The sequence below is a fragment of the Lentinula edodes genome, assembly GCF_021015755.1.
Source record: "Lentinula edodes strain Le(Bin) 0899 ss11 chromosome Unknown C8R40scaffold_11, whole genome shotgun sequence".
Lineage (NCBI taxonomy): Eukaryota > Fungi > Basidiomycota > Agaricomycetes > Agaricales > Omphalotaceae > Lentinula > Lentinula edodes.
The window spans coordinates 157,820-176,401 of NW_025764317.1; the positions used below are offsets into that span (position 1 = coordinate 157,820).

At 47.5% G+C, this 18,582-nt stretch overlaps 7 protein-coding genes across 7 annotated transcripts; 4 read left to right on the forward strand and 3 right to left on the reverse strand.

The window, feature by feature from the left end:
• Positions 1–162: 162 nt before the first annotated feature.
• Positions 163–3,045, forward strand: C8R40DRAFT_1168842 (uncharacterized protein; the record flags this gene model as incomplete). The annotated part of the gene is made up of 1 exon (XM_046231261.1): positions 163–3,045. The coding sequence occupies one exon, from the start codon at positions 163–165 to the stop codon at positions 3,043–3,045; it is 2,883 nt and encodes a 960-aa protein (XP_046088012.1).
• A 540-nt stretch (positions 3,046–3,585) lies between these two features.
• On the reverse strand, positions 3,586–4,707 carry C8R40DRAFT_1159841 (armadillo-type protein; the record flags this gene model as incomplete). Its single annotated transcript, XM_046229942.1, has 3 exons — positions 3,586–3,674; positions 3,726–3,978; positions 4,033–4,707. The coding sequence occupies 3 exons, from the start codon at positions 4,705–4,707 to the stop codon at positions 3,586–3,588; spliced, it is 1,017 nt and encodes a 338-aa protein (XP_046088013.1).
• A 267-nt stretch (positions 4,708–4,974) lies between these two features.
• On the reverse strand, positions 4,975–7,103 carry C8R40DRAFT_81452 (kinase-like domain-containing protein). Its single transcript, XM_046236311.1, has 10 exons — positions 6,979–7,103; positions 6,771–6,922; positions 6,549–6,722; positions 6,463–6,501; positions 6,260–6,412; positions 6,150–6,206; positions 5,396–6,098; positions 5,313–5,337; positions 5,086–5,241; positions 4,975–5,028 (listed from the first exon to the last, which is right to left on the reverse strand). Exons 2-9 carry the CDS (start codon positions 6,792–6,794, stop codon positions 5,238–5,240), a joined length of 1,179 nt encoding a protein of 392 aa, XP_046088014.1. The 5' UTR covers positions 6,795–6,922; positions 6,979–7,103; the 3' UTR covers positions 4,975–5,028; positions 5,086–5,237.
• Positions 7,104–8,369: 1,266 nt separating this feature from the next.
• Positions 8,370–9,661, forward strand: C8R40DRAFT_81589 (uncharacterized protein). The gene is made up of 5 exons (XM_046236318.1): positions 8,370–8,535; positions 8,592–8,780; positions 8,829–8,920; positions 8,980–9,204; positions 9,259–9,661. The coding sequence occupies exons 1-5, from the start codon at positions 8,457–8,459 to the stop codon at positions 9,361–9,363; spliced, it is 690 nt and encodes a 229-aa protein (XP_046088015.1). The 5' UTR covers positions 8,370–8,456; the 3' UTR covers positions 9,364–9,661.
• A 1,351-nt stretch (positions 9,662–11,012) lies between these two features.
• On the forward strand, positions 11,013–11,862 carry C8R40DRAFT_1096485 (uncharacterized protein). The gene is made up of 3 exons (XM_046227738.1): positions 11,013–11,035; positions 11,196–11,375; positions 11,427–11,862. The coding sequence occupies exons 1-3, from the start codon at positions 11,017–11,019 to the stop codon at positions 11,651–11,653; spliced, it is 426 nt and encodes a 141-aa protein (XP_046088016.1). The 5' UTR covers positions 11,013–11,016; the 3' UTR covers positions 11,654–11,862.
• Positions 11,863–15,509: 3,647 nt separating this feature from the next.
• Positions 15,510–16,165, reverse strand: C8R40DRAFT_1168846 (uncharacterized protein; the record flags this gene model as incomplete). The annotated part of the gene is made up of 4 exons (XM_046231262.1): positions 15,510–15,643; positions 15,711–15,831; positions 15,894–16,039; positions 16,102–16,165. 4 exons carry the CDS (start codon positions 16,163–16,165, stop codon positions 15,510–15,512), a joined length of 465 nt encoding a protein of 154 aa, XP_046088017.1.
• A 426-nt stretch (positions 16,166–16,591) lies between these two features.
• Positions 16,592–18,554, forward strand: C8R40DRAFT_1159842 (uncharacterized protein; the record flags this gene model as incomplete). Its single annotated transcript, XM_046229943.1, is given in 5 exon segments — positions 16,592–16,625; positions 16,884–17,469; positions 17,506–17,999; positions 18,054–18,270; positions 18,290–18,554. The coding sequence occupies 5 exon segments, from the start codon at positions 16,592–16,594 to the stop codon at positions 18,552–18,554; spliced, it is 1,596 nt and encodes a 531-aa protein (XP_046088018.1).
• Positions 18,555–18,582: the final 28 nt, after the last annotated feature.

Below are 18,582 nucleotides of genomic sequence, written 5' to 3' on the forward strand. Positions count from 1 at the left end.
GTAGAATTGGATTGAAGCTGGTGTTCGAATTTTGAGAGGTATGTGCACGGGCTTAACATGCCGGATAACGGAAAGTTAAAATCATGTGTTCGAAAGGTTGCTCTATTCCCAGTCAGGCGAAGGCACCGAGGATTCACCTATTCCTCGAGTCATTCTGACATTATGGACTCTTACACAACTCCAACACCAGTTTCACCAAATTCGCGTTCAGTAACTGCCAATAGTTCACCATACACGACTTATACCCGTCACCATCGAAAGCGTATCAGCGCCCTGCGACTTTCTTCTGATACTACCTCTACATTACCGGAATACATACCGACAAATCCGAATATACCTTCTGTCGCACACTGGCGAACAGTTCCCGAGGCAACAGAAATCGACGACGCACCTCCAGGATACTCATCCGACAGTGCCCAAGAGGCTGACGAGGATACTGACCTCAGTGACGAGGACAGAAGGAGGCAGATTCAGCGTTCCGTGTTTGCTACTGTTGGAATTAATAGTGCCCCCGCTACCGCTACAACCTTCACCTCATCACCATCGCTCCGCCCAAGTCGTCCCAAACGAGAACTATCCCACAGGCGAAAACGTTCTAATCCTACCCTCAGCCTGGATCCTATCCAGTCCAACTCCGATCTATATCTAGATTCTCTTCTTGAACGCAGTGTACACGCGTTGGAAATGTCAAATGTCCTACTACAAAGTTCCATGTCAACGAAAACGTCATTATCTGGTATCCTTCACCAAGAAACTGATGAAGACGAACCCATGGTGCCGTCCTCGGCTATGCGACCGTCGACTTCGCGTTCAGTGGCTGGATCTGGGATGAACTCTCTAGAACGTAGTGCTCGAGGGCTCTCAGCTCGAATCATGGGCGGCGGATATGTTCATGAGACATGGATAGAGGATCTGGAACAAATAGGGAAGGATGTCGATCAGCTGTTTTCCGAAGAAGCGCAGAAGGAGCGAAGACAGCGTAACCGGACGAGGCGAAATGCTTCTCAGTCTGGGTCTTCACAAGGCAGCATTAGCTCATCGCTTCCAGTTGTCTCCTCTACTCCACTTCAGTCGTATAATAAATTTGATAGAGACCGGATCGCCCACTCTAGCGGTACCTCTCCGCAGCAACACTCTAATCACGTCAACCGAAGGACTTTGGTAGACCTGCGCTCCCACTCACAAACGCGTTCTTTTTCGAACCCACATCGTCCTGAGCATTTAGAATCTTTGAAACGGCATGATGCCATGGCTGGGGTACCTCACCTTAGGTATGATGTGCAGGATCGAGAGCGATTTATTTCGCAACCACCCAGGGCGTTGACTCAGTATGTTGTCGTCAAAGGCGATCTTACACATGGCCACGAAGAGGAAAACAGTTTTCAGCATCATCAACATCATCGAAGGAATTCAAGTAGGGGTCTCAATGGCGATGGAAACGACAACAACTCTGACAACGGATGGCAGGAGGGTCCCATTGGTAAGGAAACGGAGCTGCGAAAAAACGATGAGGATGAACCTATCGTACTTCCCTCGACACTCGGGCTGAGAAGCCTAGGGACACATAGCACTATTCGAAGGAATAAGCAGTTGTTGTCGCGCTCTCGGTCCCCGTCTCCTGAACGAAGTGCGTCGCGCTTTGTCCACCACCATGATGATCAGCTATCAACCCCAGTCACTATATCTACTCCCACCATAGTCCTTGATCCTTCGTCTTCCCTGCCTTCGCACCCTTCACTTCCTACTCGAGCTCCTAACGCCTACAACATGCTATCTTCATTTGTCTACCCTGCTTCATCTTCATCCTCCAATTTAACACCCAAACGTTCGGACTCATCGTCATCCAACTCTCGCCCCAAGGGCAAAACTTCACCTTTTGCATCTCCCTGGGCATCCAGACGTAGTTCAGTAAATTCTACGGTGGCTGAAAGACCTTCGTTCGGGGCTACATCCGGGACCAATGGTCATGAGAATTTCGCAAGGAGACGTCACTCGACGTCGCCTGCTGCATCCATGATGTCGAATAGAACTACATGTACAACAAGATCCGGAGGCTCTGGATCTAGTAGTACGGTTACTGCCGGCTCTGGTTCAAGGTCAAGGTCACAGACACCAAAACCACTGGAATCTGGACCCGTAGTGACAAGCTCAGGAAGACGGCATATGACTCCGCCTCTGGAGGTTTCTAGCAATTCCGGTTCTGGAGGCGAGGGTAACTGTTCAGAGCGAAGAGATGGAAGCGAAGGTTCTTCAGATTCGTGTCCTACAAAGCAAACCATTCTCTCACTCCGAAAGATCCTTGACACCCACAGTCCTCCCGAGAAACTTTCCTCAGACGATTGGACTCTAATTTCTAAACCTCCCCTCCTCTTACAGCAATCTTCGAAGGCCGGCGTTCCCGTAGAGGCTGGTACATCCAATGCCACAGCTTCAATATCCAAACTGTTTACTCGAGGTGTCCACTCACATGAAGGAAGTGTCACTCGACGGTTCGATGAACAACGGCAGTCCAGTTTCAAGGGGAAGGGGAAGGCGACTTCTACTGATAGCGCAGCTTCCTCTGCGCCTTCGACACCAATTACAACGAGTCGCGTTCCCACTCTTACTCCCAATAAGATGAGCTTCGATAATATACCCAAACTCCTTGGCACTAGCGTCGCTCTTGCACTTGGCGCCTCATCTCCGTTATCATCTACACCATCTTCCGGGGCCTCGACGCCTGCTACACCCAGTCATCTGAAAAGAATAAGTTTTGCCGAACTACCGGAGGGAACGCAGGGGACAGGTTCAAATCGGAAGAGCAGGAAGCGCAAGGGGAAGCAGAAGGCTTCTGGTAGTCGCCTCAGTAATGGGGGAGCATCTTACACAAAACAGAGCGGGAGCGACGACGAAGGGGATGAACCGAGGGGGTGGTTGCGATGGTTGATCAATGCTGCAGGTGCCGACAGTGGCCGTCCGGATAAGATTGATGAACGTTTAGGTAAAGGTTGGGGTTCTGCTTCAAGAGGCCCTGGATATGGCGGAATGGATGAGTGGGGTATATGAACCCCTGTCCCCTCCTACTTTCCTAATTTATTCATACTTAGCTTTGATTCGTTTTATGGCGGACATATGAGTCTGCCTCTCGCCTTATCCAATCGATGAACGTGATGATTAATCTACGACCTTGTATCCTGTACCATTATAGTTTCTTCGTCTGATCTCATTCCCTATATTCATTCATATCACTGTTCTCTTCGTACCCCTCGGATAGCTTCTTAGATGGTTTTTCACCTTATAGATACAGTCCTGATCAACATTCCCTCACATTCTTTCTTTGGGTATCTTGTTTTGGAGGCTATCATCCATCGCCATTCGTTTATCGTGCTTTTTTGATGCTGTCGATCGCTTTGTTACTCAGATATTCCGCTACAAAAAGCCTGTCCACTTTCCCCCTTGCCCTGCTATTTTGCCTAAAGGGATCGTCCTGGAATCGTCCTCCACTGACAATTCATACACAATGATTCCACTTGATACATAAGATGACTACAATATACATAGTTAGAAATAAATATGTACGGGTCTCAAAATTAATTCAGAAAGCTATCATAGAAGTCGAAGTACCAAAGGACATGGTGGTTGATACTCCGGGCAGCCTCCATTCCAATTGTGTGCCATAGCCGTCTTTGCAGAGGCTAAAATGAAATGTATGAGATATACACTAGAGGAATTGTCAATATACGAACCTGCATTCCGAGACCATATGTTGCCGGTGACACTCGTTATGGCCATATTACATGCTTTCGCAACTTCGGGATTGCCATTTGCAACGCTCCTTAGAATGGTGATTCCACCGGCATTCACGATTTCTTTTCGAATAGCAGAGCCACCGACATCCCCAAGAAGACTGATGGCGAGAGCCAATTCGATATGAACATCGTGGCATGGTTCATCGGCAGCTGTACGCAACGCAGCGAGCAGCGAGTCAACCACCCCAGCCTATTATTCACAAGTCAGATGGTGGAATAGAACAGATACAACTACTTGACCGACCTCCACTAAAGTCTGCCGAATCTTTCCGCTCCATTCGGCACAGCTGAACCTTTGAACTGTGAAACCGAGAGAACCAAGGGCTTGTAAATTTTCCGAGGTAAGCACCGTAGGCAGACGAGCAAGCCCTTTGGCGACATCGGCTTCGAGAAGTATCCTTGCCATATCACTACTGTTTGGTCGCATGAGACATCCGACGGCTCTTGCACTCCAATGTAGAACGTTGGGGTCGGTCGAGGTGTTAAGATGATGGACTATGAGCTCCACACAACCGGCTTTGGCCAAATATTTCGCTAATTTAATTGAACGAGACATTCGTGCAGCGGCGTAAAGACCGGCGCAGATATGGTCTGGATTCTGCCTTGGACTCTCAGTGCTTTGCCGTAGATGGGACACGATGAAGGGGATGATATCCATGGCGGCGAGAAAATCAGCTGTCGCGTCATTCTGAACCACAGTACCGAGACAATAGACCGACATGCTGACCAAGTGCATGTCTCCAATAGCATTTTGCCTGAGAAGGACAGATACAATATTAGTTTTGATCAGTCCTTGGGCAACCTCCGGGCTACGACATATCCTCAATAGACACCAGACAGCAAGGAGAGAGATCTCGTTGGATATGGTCGATTTGCAGAGTTCGATCAGCGTCAATGTTGTGTTGGTCCGGTATATCATGTTGGCGCTGATAGAGTCGTACCTATTGAATGGTGGGTGCTATATGACTTCTATCGAGATCAAATAATCAGAAAGGAACCTACGCGAGAGTGCCCAAAGTGATGAGAACAATCTCAAGCCCTTCAACCTCAGCGGCGCGAGTTTTCAATAGATGTATCAGTGCAGGGACTGCACCAGCCGTTACCAGCTTGTGCGCTTCCTTATAGGATTCTGAAGCAGAATAGTATATTTTGGCAACGTATGAATCTATTGCTTCCGCATTGCGACTGCTATTCAGCTCAGTTTGTAATGCACCAATCAGTAAAACTGCGGTAGTTCGCCCTATAATAATCGGCAGTGGTTGAGTTGAAAGATAAGGGGGGAACTTCAATTGTCTACCTTTGGTACTCCTGGACCCGCTTGATTCAGTGCGAATCGACACTACGTCTGAAAAGGATTCCTGTCGTCCAGGATTGTATGGCCTTTGACTTAATTCCCACCGCCGAGTGTACGAATCTCGAGGCCTTTGTGAGTCAACTCGAGGGAGAGCTTCACCTATAGTGGTCATGTTGGAAAAACTGGAAGTTGAACCACTGTCATCAACAGGAGCTAGAACGACACCATACGTGCGTTTGGTAGAACCTCCCTTTCCTGTTATAGAGCAGAATATGAATAAATGGACTCTGGCCGTGGTAAAAGTCAATCTTACGAGTACGAGATCTGCGTGCAGATGGCGAAGAGTCGGGAGAAGTAATAGGAGTGTCGACTGAGCGACTTGAGGAAGAACTTCCTGAAGATCGCTCCGTACTGGGGATCAAGGAAGAATACCAGCTGTAGCTGGGCGACGGTGGGCGTATCAGAGGACTGGGAGGCTCTACATTGGCCGGAAACTGTTGGACTGCTGCTGGTGCAGTATTAGGTGGACTGGGTTGAGATGGCCCACCAGTTTCATCATCGACTCGGCTACCCGCTGTCGACGAATACCAACTATAATAATGCGCAGCAGGCGGGATTTCCTGGCGGCTAGAAGTAGATCCCACCCTGTGGAAGGAGAACTGTTGGAGCGTAGGTGGAGCAGACATTGGGGTCTGTGCCTCTTCGAGTTCGTAAGCTGGAGGCCCACTATAGTTAGAGGCGACTGAGAAACGAGAAGGATATACCGGTGAAAGAGAGGTAGTTTCTGCATGGGGTGGAATATCAGCCTGGCTACTACTGGCTCGCCAGAGCCTGACGATAAAATCAAAAGTCGGACGGCTACGAGGTTCCTGATGCCATGCCGAATCGATGATATTCCATAAATCATCTGTAATCCGGTGATCATCCGGTCGATCCGGTCGGGAGTTTTCAAGGACGACTAGATGATAAATGTGTTTTTCAGAAAGAGCACCCCAAGGTGATACCGAAGTAAAAATCTGAAGTGATGTTAGAGACACTGGTTTTGGCTGAATCAAGTAATCTGTTACCTCCAGTGCACACATTGCAAAAGAATAGACGTCAGATGCTCGGGAGCGAGGGCTAGTCTAAATACGACATATTAGACTCCCGTTCAAATAGTGCAAGATAGAAGTCATACTCCTTTCAAGGATTCGGGGCTTAAATATTGGTAGGCTTGGGGATGCCTAGAAGTATGTTGAAACGCGAACATGCTATACTCGGAGATATTGACGTGTCCGTCATTTGTTATAAAGATATTCGCTGGGTGAAGGTTTCCATGTATCAGACCGTTCTAAGAATTCAATGAGCAAATATGCGATTGATAGTTTGGTACTGACTCGCCTTGTGTAAGTACTGCATTCCAGACGCGGCCTCGAAAACCTACAAGAGTTCAGCGCACATTATCGTAAAGGAAATGATGAACATGCCATTTGTTGACGATTAGACTGTGGGTTCTGAGCCAGGTAGTGATGAATGTTTCCAAGATCATAGAAAGGCATAACGATGAAGAGAGGATCCGAGGCACGATCTGCTATTCCGCATATTCTGGAGACGTGAGGGTGTACACAACTACGCCAATGTATGGCATGAGCTTCTAGCATCTATAGACGGTGAATATATGATACTCCAAGCGTGCAACCGCGACGTACCTCTTCTGATACATCTAAAGCCATCCTTTTCACTACAACAAGTTGCCCATTCCACCGGGCTCGTATCAGATTCGTGTTAGGGGAACTCGGCTCAACCTCGAGCGAGTCAGGCCGGATGAACAGATCTCCATCGTCTGGAAGAGATAGTGGCTCTGGAAGGAAGGACATGAGTGAATAGCGAAGGAGCAAAGGGTTTTCCCACTTAAACAGGTACTCTAAAAGAACGACGTAGTATAGGACCTGAATAAATTGGAATATTGGAATTACACGGAATCCACGGATCCCAGTTTGTAGAGCCCATCGCAGATTTGCTTCATCGGAAGAACATACGGAGATTGTCAAAAGTAGTATAGTGAAGATCAAGATCGAGTGATTCCGCTTCAAGGAAACGGGCCGCCTACCGACCGGCCGGGGAGACCTTCTTCACCTTGTTATTTTGTGAACTTGTCCTTCGACTTTCGAGACCAACTCTTACAGCATTCAACGTCTTTCGCTTTATGGACCAGACTTCCTGCAGAACCCAGGTGCCGCCGTCGCTGCCGCCCTTCATTTTCATGGATATTTCAATTTTAACGCCCGATCTCAGTTCCGACGCTTTCCATAATTCACCATCGCCCAATAACTCGAGTGCTGGGATTGTCCCTGCCGAAGGTGCGGACTAGGCTCTGCTATAGGCTGCTATAGGCCGCTAAGTGCAATAGCGATCAGGCACTTGGTCGCACTTCCATGCGGCCATGCCAGGTCTCAACGTATTGACCCTCGGAGAGCCAACGGGGGACAGAGTGGCGCAGGCTCCGAAGGATACGAGTTCCGAATCCATCACCGGAGAGATGAAGATAGGAAATAATCAGGCAACATGTCCGATCCCTCCACACAGACTCCGGAAACTCTTGATGTTTCATCAATTCACCTTTGTACGATTCAGTACTTATTCAGAAGCTAGCATTTGATGTTCCTTGTTCACCATGTCCTCTTCAATCGACTACGGATATGAACTTGAGTCCACCTTGCACTCTCCTGCAAGCTTGTCCAAATCCGAATCTTACCGCCCAATTTCGTACTCTCCATCCTCTATCCAAAAAAGCAATGGACCGTTGACCTATCGAGGCGAGCAGACCTTCGAACCATCGAAACTCACGGAGGGACGATCAAAGATTGGCCAAGACCGACAAAATCGTCTGCTCAACGTTTATCAATCCCTCAGTTGGATCTTTGGATTCAAGGAAAAATTCAGCTTAATCTTATGTGCGTATTTTCTTCGCACAGCTTGCACGAATAAATTGATGACTGATAGGCACTGTAGTCTTCGTCTGTGGAGGAGCGTTGCTAGGTTTTTGTCTAGCTAGAGCGTATATGATGAACGGTAAGGTCAGTACTTCACTTAATATCCCATCCTTTACTTTGGAAATACATGACTGATACAATTTCGAACAGATCATGCGGGAGCAAACCGTTCCGGGTGCGCATCTAACTCAATACTTTCCTCTGTGGCCTTGCTCTGAACTGTCTAATCAGGCGAATTCCGATGGTTTAACCTCAAAACGTACCGCATAAATTATATCATTCACATTTACCTCTCAATAGGTATTGTTGGAATAAGCTCGCTTTAGGTTTAACTAACTCCTTATCGCGATTAGTTGGAGGAATACTCGTCGGTCTGCAGTTCCTCCCGACTATACGACGCGTATGTCATCAAAAAACTGCGCACTTCGCTCTAAACCTAATACGCTTTTGAAGAAATCTGTTCTCTGGCACAGGATCAACGGTATGTGTGCTCCCAATGATGAATGAGCTCCACATACCCACAATTTTCCTTTGTAGGATACACATGTATCATACTGTTGATCATCGGCAACGTCTCTGGAGGTATTATCTCTCGGCGTGCTTTTGGTGGAGAAATCAATGCCCAAACTGCGTACTATATCCTGGCAATTATGCTCATTTTCTCTGCTCTCATGGGTTATCGGAACGTCAAACGGAATACCAGGAATCACCGAAAATGGATGTTGCGTAAGTGTATCGTTATAGACATACTATGAATCCATAAATGGTCTACAGGTTCTGTCGTTTATTTCTCCGTGGTCATAACCGCCCGCCTCATCATGTTGGCTTCACGGTTGATAATATCTAATATTGGGACTTACTACTCTGTACGTTTTTTGCAGAAAAAGTTATCGAGGCCGTGTTCTCAGTACCTTTGTTTATTTAGCTTTGGCGCTGCGACGAAGTGTTCTTCGTGCTCCAAGATGAAGATACCCTTGTACAGCGATTTGCGCAATGTTCCTCTTCAACTCCTAGCGACAATGGCTTATACGTTCCAGTGCATGCGTCCGTTCACGAAGGAAAGCTTGGTACAGCGTCAGCTGTTCGAGTAGTCCAGGGAATGGCATTGTGGGTTGCTACGATTATACATATGGCTCTTGTGGAAGTATATGTGGGTACTCTTTTTCTCGTTCTTTTGCTGAACATTTGTTGAGTCGACCCACAGATCCGAAGCACCGAATCCGCAAACCATCAACGTCACGGATTTGTGCTCGAAGCTCGCGACTTTGATTCCTCGAAGACATACTCTCCTCGAAATTCATATTGGTAAACTTATTCGCATTCGTTGTTCTTGCTGCAAGGTGTTTTGTTGAGACTTTTTTATTTTGTTGTTTGGTTTTGGTCTGCATACTATGCATCTCCCGCGTCGTGTAAACTTTGTATTTGTTCAATCTATTGACCTTGAAAGAGTGCCAATGGTCCTTTGCAAATACTTCTTTGGTTTATCGGTCACAGGGTGGTAAGGTTCAGTGGCGTGTTGAACGCCTGAAATAAGAGCACCAATCTCCGTTTGACTGCCCATCATCTACTGCACTGCCCTGAAGGGTATCAGTCCCATTATATCTCACCTGTACTCAGGATAGTCAGCACTGAAAGTTAATGCCATTAGCAGGTCGATTACATACTATTAGTACCACCTGGTGTCACCCAAGTTCTTGCTTAAACCTGTACGGTTTCCATACAATATGCCGATTCTTGGGAAGAAAACGCATCTTACGTACTAAACTTTTGAAGATATCCTTTCTGGATTCTCTTCCATGTGAACATGGTTCTGCTAGTGGTTTTCAGGAATCAGCGATGTTTCCACAGCTCTCCACAGTATGTTTCAACTTTCATCGACGTTTCATCTTTATATTATTCGCATTTACGATGAGGAACATTGTAAACATGAAAAGATTCTTGTTCCCCTCGGACTCGTTCAGGCTACTAGGCGAAGAAGTAATCTATAACTAAGGTTGCCCTAGCCGACGACAACCGAGGGAGCGGAGGGAAGCGGGTAGAGAAATCTATACCATCAAGTTGGTGCTCACTCGCAATGCAACCACAATCCTTGTGTAGTGTTAGCGCATTTAGTCACGATAAGACAGTCAGAAGTGCAATTGAGAACGAGAAGTTTGACTCGTCCTCTCCTTTGTGCGATACATACGCAGAATAAAGTTAACAACTTGGAAATGCAGGACATTCAACTCGAGCCCTCCCTCCGGCCCCTCACACATGATCACACGTTCCTTGCTCCTCTCTCTAGGACTTATGTAGCTCATTAGATGTTGACTGATTTCATAAGAAACAGACTTGGACTAGGATGTTGGCCCCCAGACCACTAGCTAGCACTAAGCGATACCATCCCAAACAGACCTAGAATCGAGGAATGGAGACGGGCATTAGGCAAGAAACACACCCAGTCGCTACGATTCCCCGCTCCTTGGTACTAAGACTTACTTACTTGCGGCTGATGAAGAGTTTTTTCAGAAAAATGACAAAGACTAGGATGTTGGCGTCTAAAGACTCTTAAGCTCTGGCCTTTAGACGCCCGGTCTTAGCTGTCCAGTGTCTTGCAATAAAAGGTTTCGCACAGCCATCACAAATCACACCACTGCCAAGGGTGAAACGCTAGTAATGGTGTCGTTTCCAACAAATGATGGACCTGTTCGGTATCAACAATCGCTGATGAATCGATGTATCAGGTCTTTTTCACCAATGACGATCATATGTTATCGCTGTGGTCTCAACACTTTGACCTCCGTGTGTTTGGGCCACCACTCACAATGATCATCCCACAATTGCAATGTTGGCGAGAGCAGTAACTATCAACAGGCATTCGTTGACAGATTTTTCAATTGCGACTCCAGCTGCAGCGCGATGATATTTGATTCCCGTGAATCCAGTCTTACACGTCAAAAGTTCTGTTCCGTTTTCATTGATCATGACTTGCGCATGCGCAGGTGAGTATTGGTCCTTACTTTGTTATCACTGCAACGTCGTGATTCGTCCTTTTGTTTCTTTCTTTCGCTTTCATCATTCTACCACTGACTTTCTTTTTCGTTCATTCTTTCATTCTTTCTGTTAATAATGCCACCTTTAATTGCAACGTCCTGGAGGCAGAATTCTCGACCAGAGTCGAATACTGCAAGATCCATTCTTCACGGTGCGTGATCACCCCCATCCCCCACAATAGTAATGGCCTGCAGTTATCATTTTCCATAGTCCATTCATTCTCCGGTCTCAATAATAATACATCATTTGAGTCGGTTGCGGGCAACTCCCATGACGGCGTAAGCAGCGGTGCGCACCCTCACTTCGTTCCTCGGTTTCAGAGATTCAATGATTGCCCAGATGCTGGGTTTCGGATCGACTCCGAATCTTCTTTCACGAGCACTATATCCATGCAACCCTTCTTGAACTCGCCATCCCAAGGAACAGGCTTCCTTTCAACCGAAACGTATGGAATTTTCCCAATGAGAAGGGCAGTGTCGGGCAGTTTGTCAGATACAAGAGATGCAATCAGCTCCGATCATACCTCATCTACTGGTGATGTCAAAGGTAGTAGCTCTACTCATTGATATGTGATCATTCAACAGCTACTTATTCATGTCTACTTGGGATTCCAAACATTTTTCCCGTCCTCTCTTTCTTTAGCTACGAGTACTACTCGCTCCCTAACTATGACCTTGAGTGATTCGAGAAGTGTAGTGAGTTCACATTCTCCTAACGACAAGCTCTAGTTGACTGTTCACAAAATATTTCAGGGTTCGTCCACTCCTACTAACAACCAAAAAAGTGGCTCCAACGGTGCTCAAGTAGTACGTCTTCATCGTTTCTTATATATCCACACAATCCTCTAAACAGCTTCTTCGTGCGACCCTAGACTTCTTCAACTTCTCTATTGAATCCTACGCAAGGCGTACATTCCACCAGTATCGAAACAGCATCTTCCATTGCTACTACAGATGAACAACAACACAGTAGCGCTACCCCTGTGATTTCGTCAAAATCTGCTGATACAGCATCTTCCGCTGCTTCTATGGAGGAACAACACCACACTAGTACTACCTCTGCAACAGCGTCAATAAGTGCACATTTTTCTGACGGGAACTCGGATGGCACTTCAATAGGCGTTAGCACCGCTCAACTGGCCTCTACGACTTCGGTACGTGTGTATTCCTTTGGATTGGCCTTTGTTTAAGTAAAATTTTATAGACGTCCTCGACCTCTTCTGGTGACAAGAATTCACAAACAAATGGGGTTGGCTTCCCCACTTCGAATTCAAGTGCAATCACGCCTACCAACTCTCTAAGTTCCCCTGCACCAACACTCACTACCAAATCATTTTCGGATACTGGAACACATATCAGTGGGAAAACTACCGATACTGGAACACAGGTCAGTGGGAAAACTACCGACACTGCTATTTCCTCGCAAACATTTTCCACTACCACGTCCTCCCCGGGTCTCTCGGCGACTAGTACCCATGGACATGGTATTAGTGAAACTCAATCTAGCAGCTCAAACGGCCACACCAGATCTACAAAGGGTTCGGCCAGCGCTTCGGTGACTCTTACCACCTCAGCGACTTCATCTGTGGCTTCCCAACATTCGAAAGGGCATAACGACGGCGAAACAACAAGTTTTGGATCAGGCGGACTCGGAATTGGGTTGAGCGTTCCTGGGCTTGGTCTTTCCATCACGGTCGGCAAAAGTGGTATAGGCGCAGGCGCTTCTTTGGGAGTTCAAGGACATTCCAAATTCACAGCATCGACCACAGGCAGTCCTCGATCTTCAGATTCCACTCATTCTCAGACAGATGGCGTGCCTTCTACTACATCCTCGGATAACTTTCCAACTCGTACACCCAACCAGACTCTTCCTCCTCCTACACTTCCAGACCCTATCCGGAGTATAGTGACTAAAGTTGTCAGTGCTCTTAACCCACACACCACTCGAAGCTCAAATGAGAATCATACCCCACCTCCAAATCCACAATCCGCTACTCAAAGCTCGAACGGGGATGGGTCACATCACAGCTCATCTTCGCAGGCCGGGAGCCCACCTCCGACCGGTGAGCCTCACCGGAATTCTCACACAGCCACGCCAGCTACCAGCACCCAGTCCTCTGGCAGCGGCAATGGGAATGGGAATGGGAATGGAAACGGCAACGGTAGCAGTAACAGTAACAGTAATGACGGCTCACCTACTGCAACGAATCCGGCCACCAGCAGCTCAACGCCTTCGTCTGGAAGCGGAAATAATAACAATGGAAATGGAAATGGAAATGGAAATGGAAATGGAAATGGAAATGGAAATGGAAATGGAAACGGCAATGGTAACAGTAATGACGGTTCACCTACTGTAACGAATCCGGTCACCAGTTCAACGCATTCGTCTGGAAGCGGGAGTAATAACAATGGAAATGGAAATGGCAAGGGGAATAACACTGGCAATAATGATGTCGGTTCAACTACCTCGACTCAGTCCGATCTTGCCAGCCCAACACACAGCTCCGGAAGCGGGGATGATAATGGTAATGGCGATAGCAGTAGTGGGGATGGTTCACCTACCGTAACGAAGTCAAGTGGAATTAATGACAGTAGTGATAAAAACCCTTCCCCTACTGTTTCCTCCCAAACAGGAGGGCGACTCCCGGACAGTGGAACGCCCTCTCTCACTGCTTCGCAGTCCCCATCCGATTCCATTGCTCAAGACCGCCCTGGCCAGACTGTAGCATTGACCCGAACCACAAATGCCCTTTCTACTGCTGCTACTGAAAGCAAAGCCGCACTTGGAGGAACTGCATCAGGTAATGGCCAACTTGTTTCCGGGCTTTGCAAACACTCAATCCTCTATCTGATCTAGCTGTGTCTGTTACATCTACTTCGACTGTTGTACATGACGTGAACAGTACCATCCCGTTGTCGGTACCGTGAGTCGTTGATAATCCATACCTTCCCGACTTTCTGACTTTTCATTCAGTCCTGGTCCTTTAGATCGTGTGGTTAATAGCAACGCGAATAGCAACTCCGCTCCTTCCACCGGCCTTCCTGCCGATCGTTTTACAACTTCCACGTTTGCATCCACTTCTTTTAGTTTGGAGACGATTACTACCATGTCTGGGGGTACTCTAACAACAGAAACTACCTCCAAACCTTTTACGACGTTTACTACAACTACTGTGGTTCCTGTGAAATCGTGAGTTTCTGACGTCTACACGAATAAGTAATTAAGTCTAATATTATCTGTGTAAGAACCGTCGCGACGAATCATCAGGCCATCACTGGAGGGATTATTGGTGGTATCCTCGCAATCCTGTTGGCGATCGGCTCTTGCTTTTTCTATCGGCGCAGGTATAGGAAGCGCTCTATCAACTTTGTCCCCTACTTGAATTTGGATGGAGACAAACCCCCGCGTGCTTCGATTGCTCATGACCCAGAAGCCCCGCCGTCGCCAATATTCAATCCCATGGCCATGGTTGCATCTTCATCCCGCGTAACGACCCCAGCTCAAATGTCCGCCACGTCTGTTGTGACCAGGACGCCTATTCCATTCCACGATTTCCTCAATGACGAAAAGATGACTATAAAGAGGACAGCGTCGTTCAGCAGACTTTCAAGGAATTCCTACCCCCGAAGTTCTTTCTCTTCACAGATGACTGGAGCGAGATCGTCTCGTTATTCCTCCTCTTCGTCTTCAACTTCTTCTTCGGCTTCTGGCTCTTTCGTCACTGCTGATGGAGAATCTTTCGCTAGCACGGTCAAAGTTGGGGAGCTTGTTAATCCATTCGCAGATCCTGAGCCCTCTGTGTTAAGGACTGAGGATCCATTTTCCGATTCCTTTGGTTTGCAAAAGACCAGTGTATTCACTGCCAGTGGCGGAGAACATCCCCGCTTCCTACCGCTTCTGCCTCAACTTCATCCAATAAAGCCGTCTACTAGTGTCGAAGGCACTCGAATATCTCAAGCGTCTGTGGAATCGAGTCATGTAAGTCTTCTACTCTGTGACGAGTTAATTGTTTCTCTTCCTCGAGACTGACGGATTATCGTCTTAGTGGGGTGTCGCGATGTAAATCGTTGAATGGCCAATCACGCGCGGTCGGTGATCGTTCGCATTGTACGAATCCTTGCAGTCTGTTTATTTATTCATCTTGGACATCGGGACAATTGACTATCTTTGGACAACTCATATTGTAAATACAATGCGGTGCGGGAGCAGAATCAATATACCTTAGTACGAGCTTGAATGGAACAGCTTTGTTTATTCACTGGATGAATAACTTCTCAAACAACTAGATTGACTTGATAGTCAATACTGTTGGTTTGGAATTTACATCAAAGGCCAGTACAATATGACGGTGAAAACGGCGCCGCTCCCTACTCAATCCATGTCCACCCACCGAGACCTACTGAGCCGCTTAGGACTGTCAATTTAGGCAACAAGCGAGAGGGCTACTGCAGCCACCGCAGTCCCAACAATGCTCAAGTTGATGACACGTAGACTAAGAGCTGCAGAAACCGCATCTGCAAGCTGAACGCCGAGTGTGCTACACGTTGTAGCATACTCTGTATAGAATATGCATCGAATATAGCGTTGAGCTAGGGGGCGATTACACAAATGATCAGAGCTTACCAGCGAGTAGCTGTTGGCCAGTAGCGTTAGTGAGCCCGTTGTTTGTGACCACACATTCGAGACAACCTGTGACGGTACCATACACGTCATTGGAGCATTCACAACCAGAACTTGTACAACTCTAATAGTAGAAACTTATTCAGCTTGGAAGACGGGGAGGGGAAAACGGGTATTGAAACGTACCGTGAGCGCAGACAAGGTGTCTGAGCTGCACTGTGAGGTACATGCAGACGGAATCACATCGGAAGAGATAGCGGTGGTGTTTTTCGTCGCAGAGGTAGCAGCGGTAACTTGACGAAGGACTAGTTCATGAACTGGAGTCGCAATGACTGTCGAGATGATAATGCATTTCTTAACGCAAGGGTTGTCACAGGATACTACTACTACGTACCACCATGCCCAGCGAAAAATAACAGCGAAAGAAGTGAAAGAACGATGTTAATGAAAGCGACCATCCTGATGGTAAGATTACTTGGAAGAATGTAGGAGGCGAGCGTCGATGGACGATTAAGGTACTGCGATGCTTCTGTTCAATTTGACAAAGGAGAAAAATAACCTGTCAAAGGTTCAAAAGAATGAGTAAAGCAAACAAAGTGGATGAGGGAAGTGGTGGTAGAAACAAAACTAGTCTGGACCGGTGCAGTTTTTTCCAGCCAGCAATGATATCGCTGCGCAGTACACGCTAAAAATAGCTAGTATTGTAATTTTTATAGACACCACGGGAACGTCGTGAAGACTGATACACAGCGTAGCTGTGGTGACACTATGGTCCCAGGCCAGAACAGCCAGTCTAGGCCGGGATTGATGCATGTTGCAATAGACACTGTACGAGTATAAGAGCGTAGAGTATGCAATACCAAGCCAGGACTTGTCGCTGTAAAATGAAAAGCCAATTCAATCGATCGATCGTTGCCGGTTCGGGGAATGTTTATATAAATGGGGCCGGAAAATCCTAAGCGCCCGGCCCTCGCCGAAAGCCTGTACATTATTTAATCATAAGCCGGATCAACACACGGCAAACTCGCTATTCACCTTATTGGATCTTCCCAGTGAGTCCTCTTTGTCTCTTGTATATACATATGTAGGCGAAAACAATCCTTTGGTCTTTTTGCACACCCAGGGCATGCCTTTCAGCGTCGTTCTGCCATAATAACTCACCATCTGCCTTTATAGGGATATCTGTCTCCGAGTACGAGAAAAGCTCATACTATAATGGCATCACTGGGGACGCTGATCACCCAAACCTCGTTTACCGTTCAGACTTCCTCACTACGCCCTTCCCTAAGCCTGTCGGTAGACATGCCTCTCTCCTTATCAAGTCGCTCCGCGGTGTCTTCAGCACACCTCTCAATGGTGTCTGGGATTCTGTCGGTCCCCAAATCATTGACTTGCTAAATGCTCGGAAGATCGATTGGACATCCGTCGACCCTGCCCGCTTCTTCACCCATGCACCGTTAGGAGAGGATCCCAAGGGTAGTCTCGGTCCTGTCGTCATATGGGTCGGTGTCATTCCAGATTCTACATCTGCCAATACTGCCCATGAGGTCTCCCAACAAATCCTTACTCTGTTGCAGAAGAATGGCGTCAACAGTGCTGTTGTAGAATGGCGCGAGGCAGTTTTACAGATGCTCGCAGGTCTCCCTCTTATGTGCCATGTCGACGTCAGCGATGCTACGCATCATGTCCGTCGCTTCCTCACTCCTCTGCTTGGCACTCCTCTTACAACTGAAGGTATGGAGGAGGGTACCCTCACACTCTAGTTCCATGAGATCAAGGATAACGATGGCAACCCCAGCAACAAGGTGTATGGTGTTAGCAACTGCCATGTCTTACGCAAGAATACCGCCTCTGATTACAAGTATACAGACGGCGCACCCCTGCACTACGTTCGAGTGTGCGGAATGCGTCGATTCCAGCGAGGCCTCGACGAGATCACAAAGGCTATCTCTAACCACAGTTTCTCTGCCGATTTTTGGACCCTAGACATTGCCAAGCTACAGGCCAAGGCCAAGGAGAAGACGGACGCAGCGAATGAGAGAGAGATCAAGGCAAGGCAACGTCAATTAGTCAACGATACCAAAGCTACCATCGATCTGCAGGCTCTCCACGAAGACGCAACGAAATACTGGTCCGACCTCAAGCTCTACCGCAACATTGGGCACGTTCAGTATGCTGAAGCTATCTCGGTTGACGTGGAAGGCGGCACACGATATACCTTGGACTGGGCTGCGTTCGTAGCTGATGAGGCAAAGGTCAAAGATGAGTTTGAGGGCAACGTCGTTGATCTCGGTGCGTTTTTATTTGCCTTCGATACTTCGGCTCTAAAATTAAACATCTATACAGGATCCAAATACAGTCCTTATGTCCTTACACACATGTTCAATCCTCCCGGTGGTGGCTCGACTACATTCAAGTTCCCCTACGACAGGAAGCTCCGCATTGAGGGTTGCGCCACGAAGGAAGACCTCTCTCACCCAGAAGAGCTTGACAGCGAGGGCCAGCACTGCCTCATGGTCGGTAAAAACGGCAACACTACCGATCTCACTATCGGACGTTATGCGTCTAGTTTCGTTCACTAGAAACCAAGCCGGCATCGAGTCCATTGAACTCGGTATATATAATTCGGGCGACAGGTTTGCTGAACCTTTCTCCGCTAAAGGAGACTCAGGTTCCCTTGTCTGGCACTCGACAAATGACAAAGCTCGCATCGTTGGCCAAATCCACTCTGGACAAAATAAGGGCGGCTCCACTAGCAATCATGTCACATATTGCACACCTGGCTGGTACCTCCTGAGCCAGATCCAGAAAAGGTTTAAGTACGCCGATTTCTACCGCACCACCTGATCAGCTTGAGAATAGCATCAACAATTCG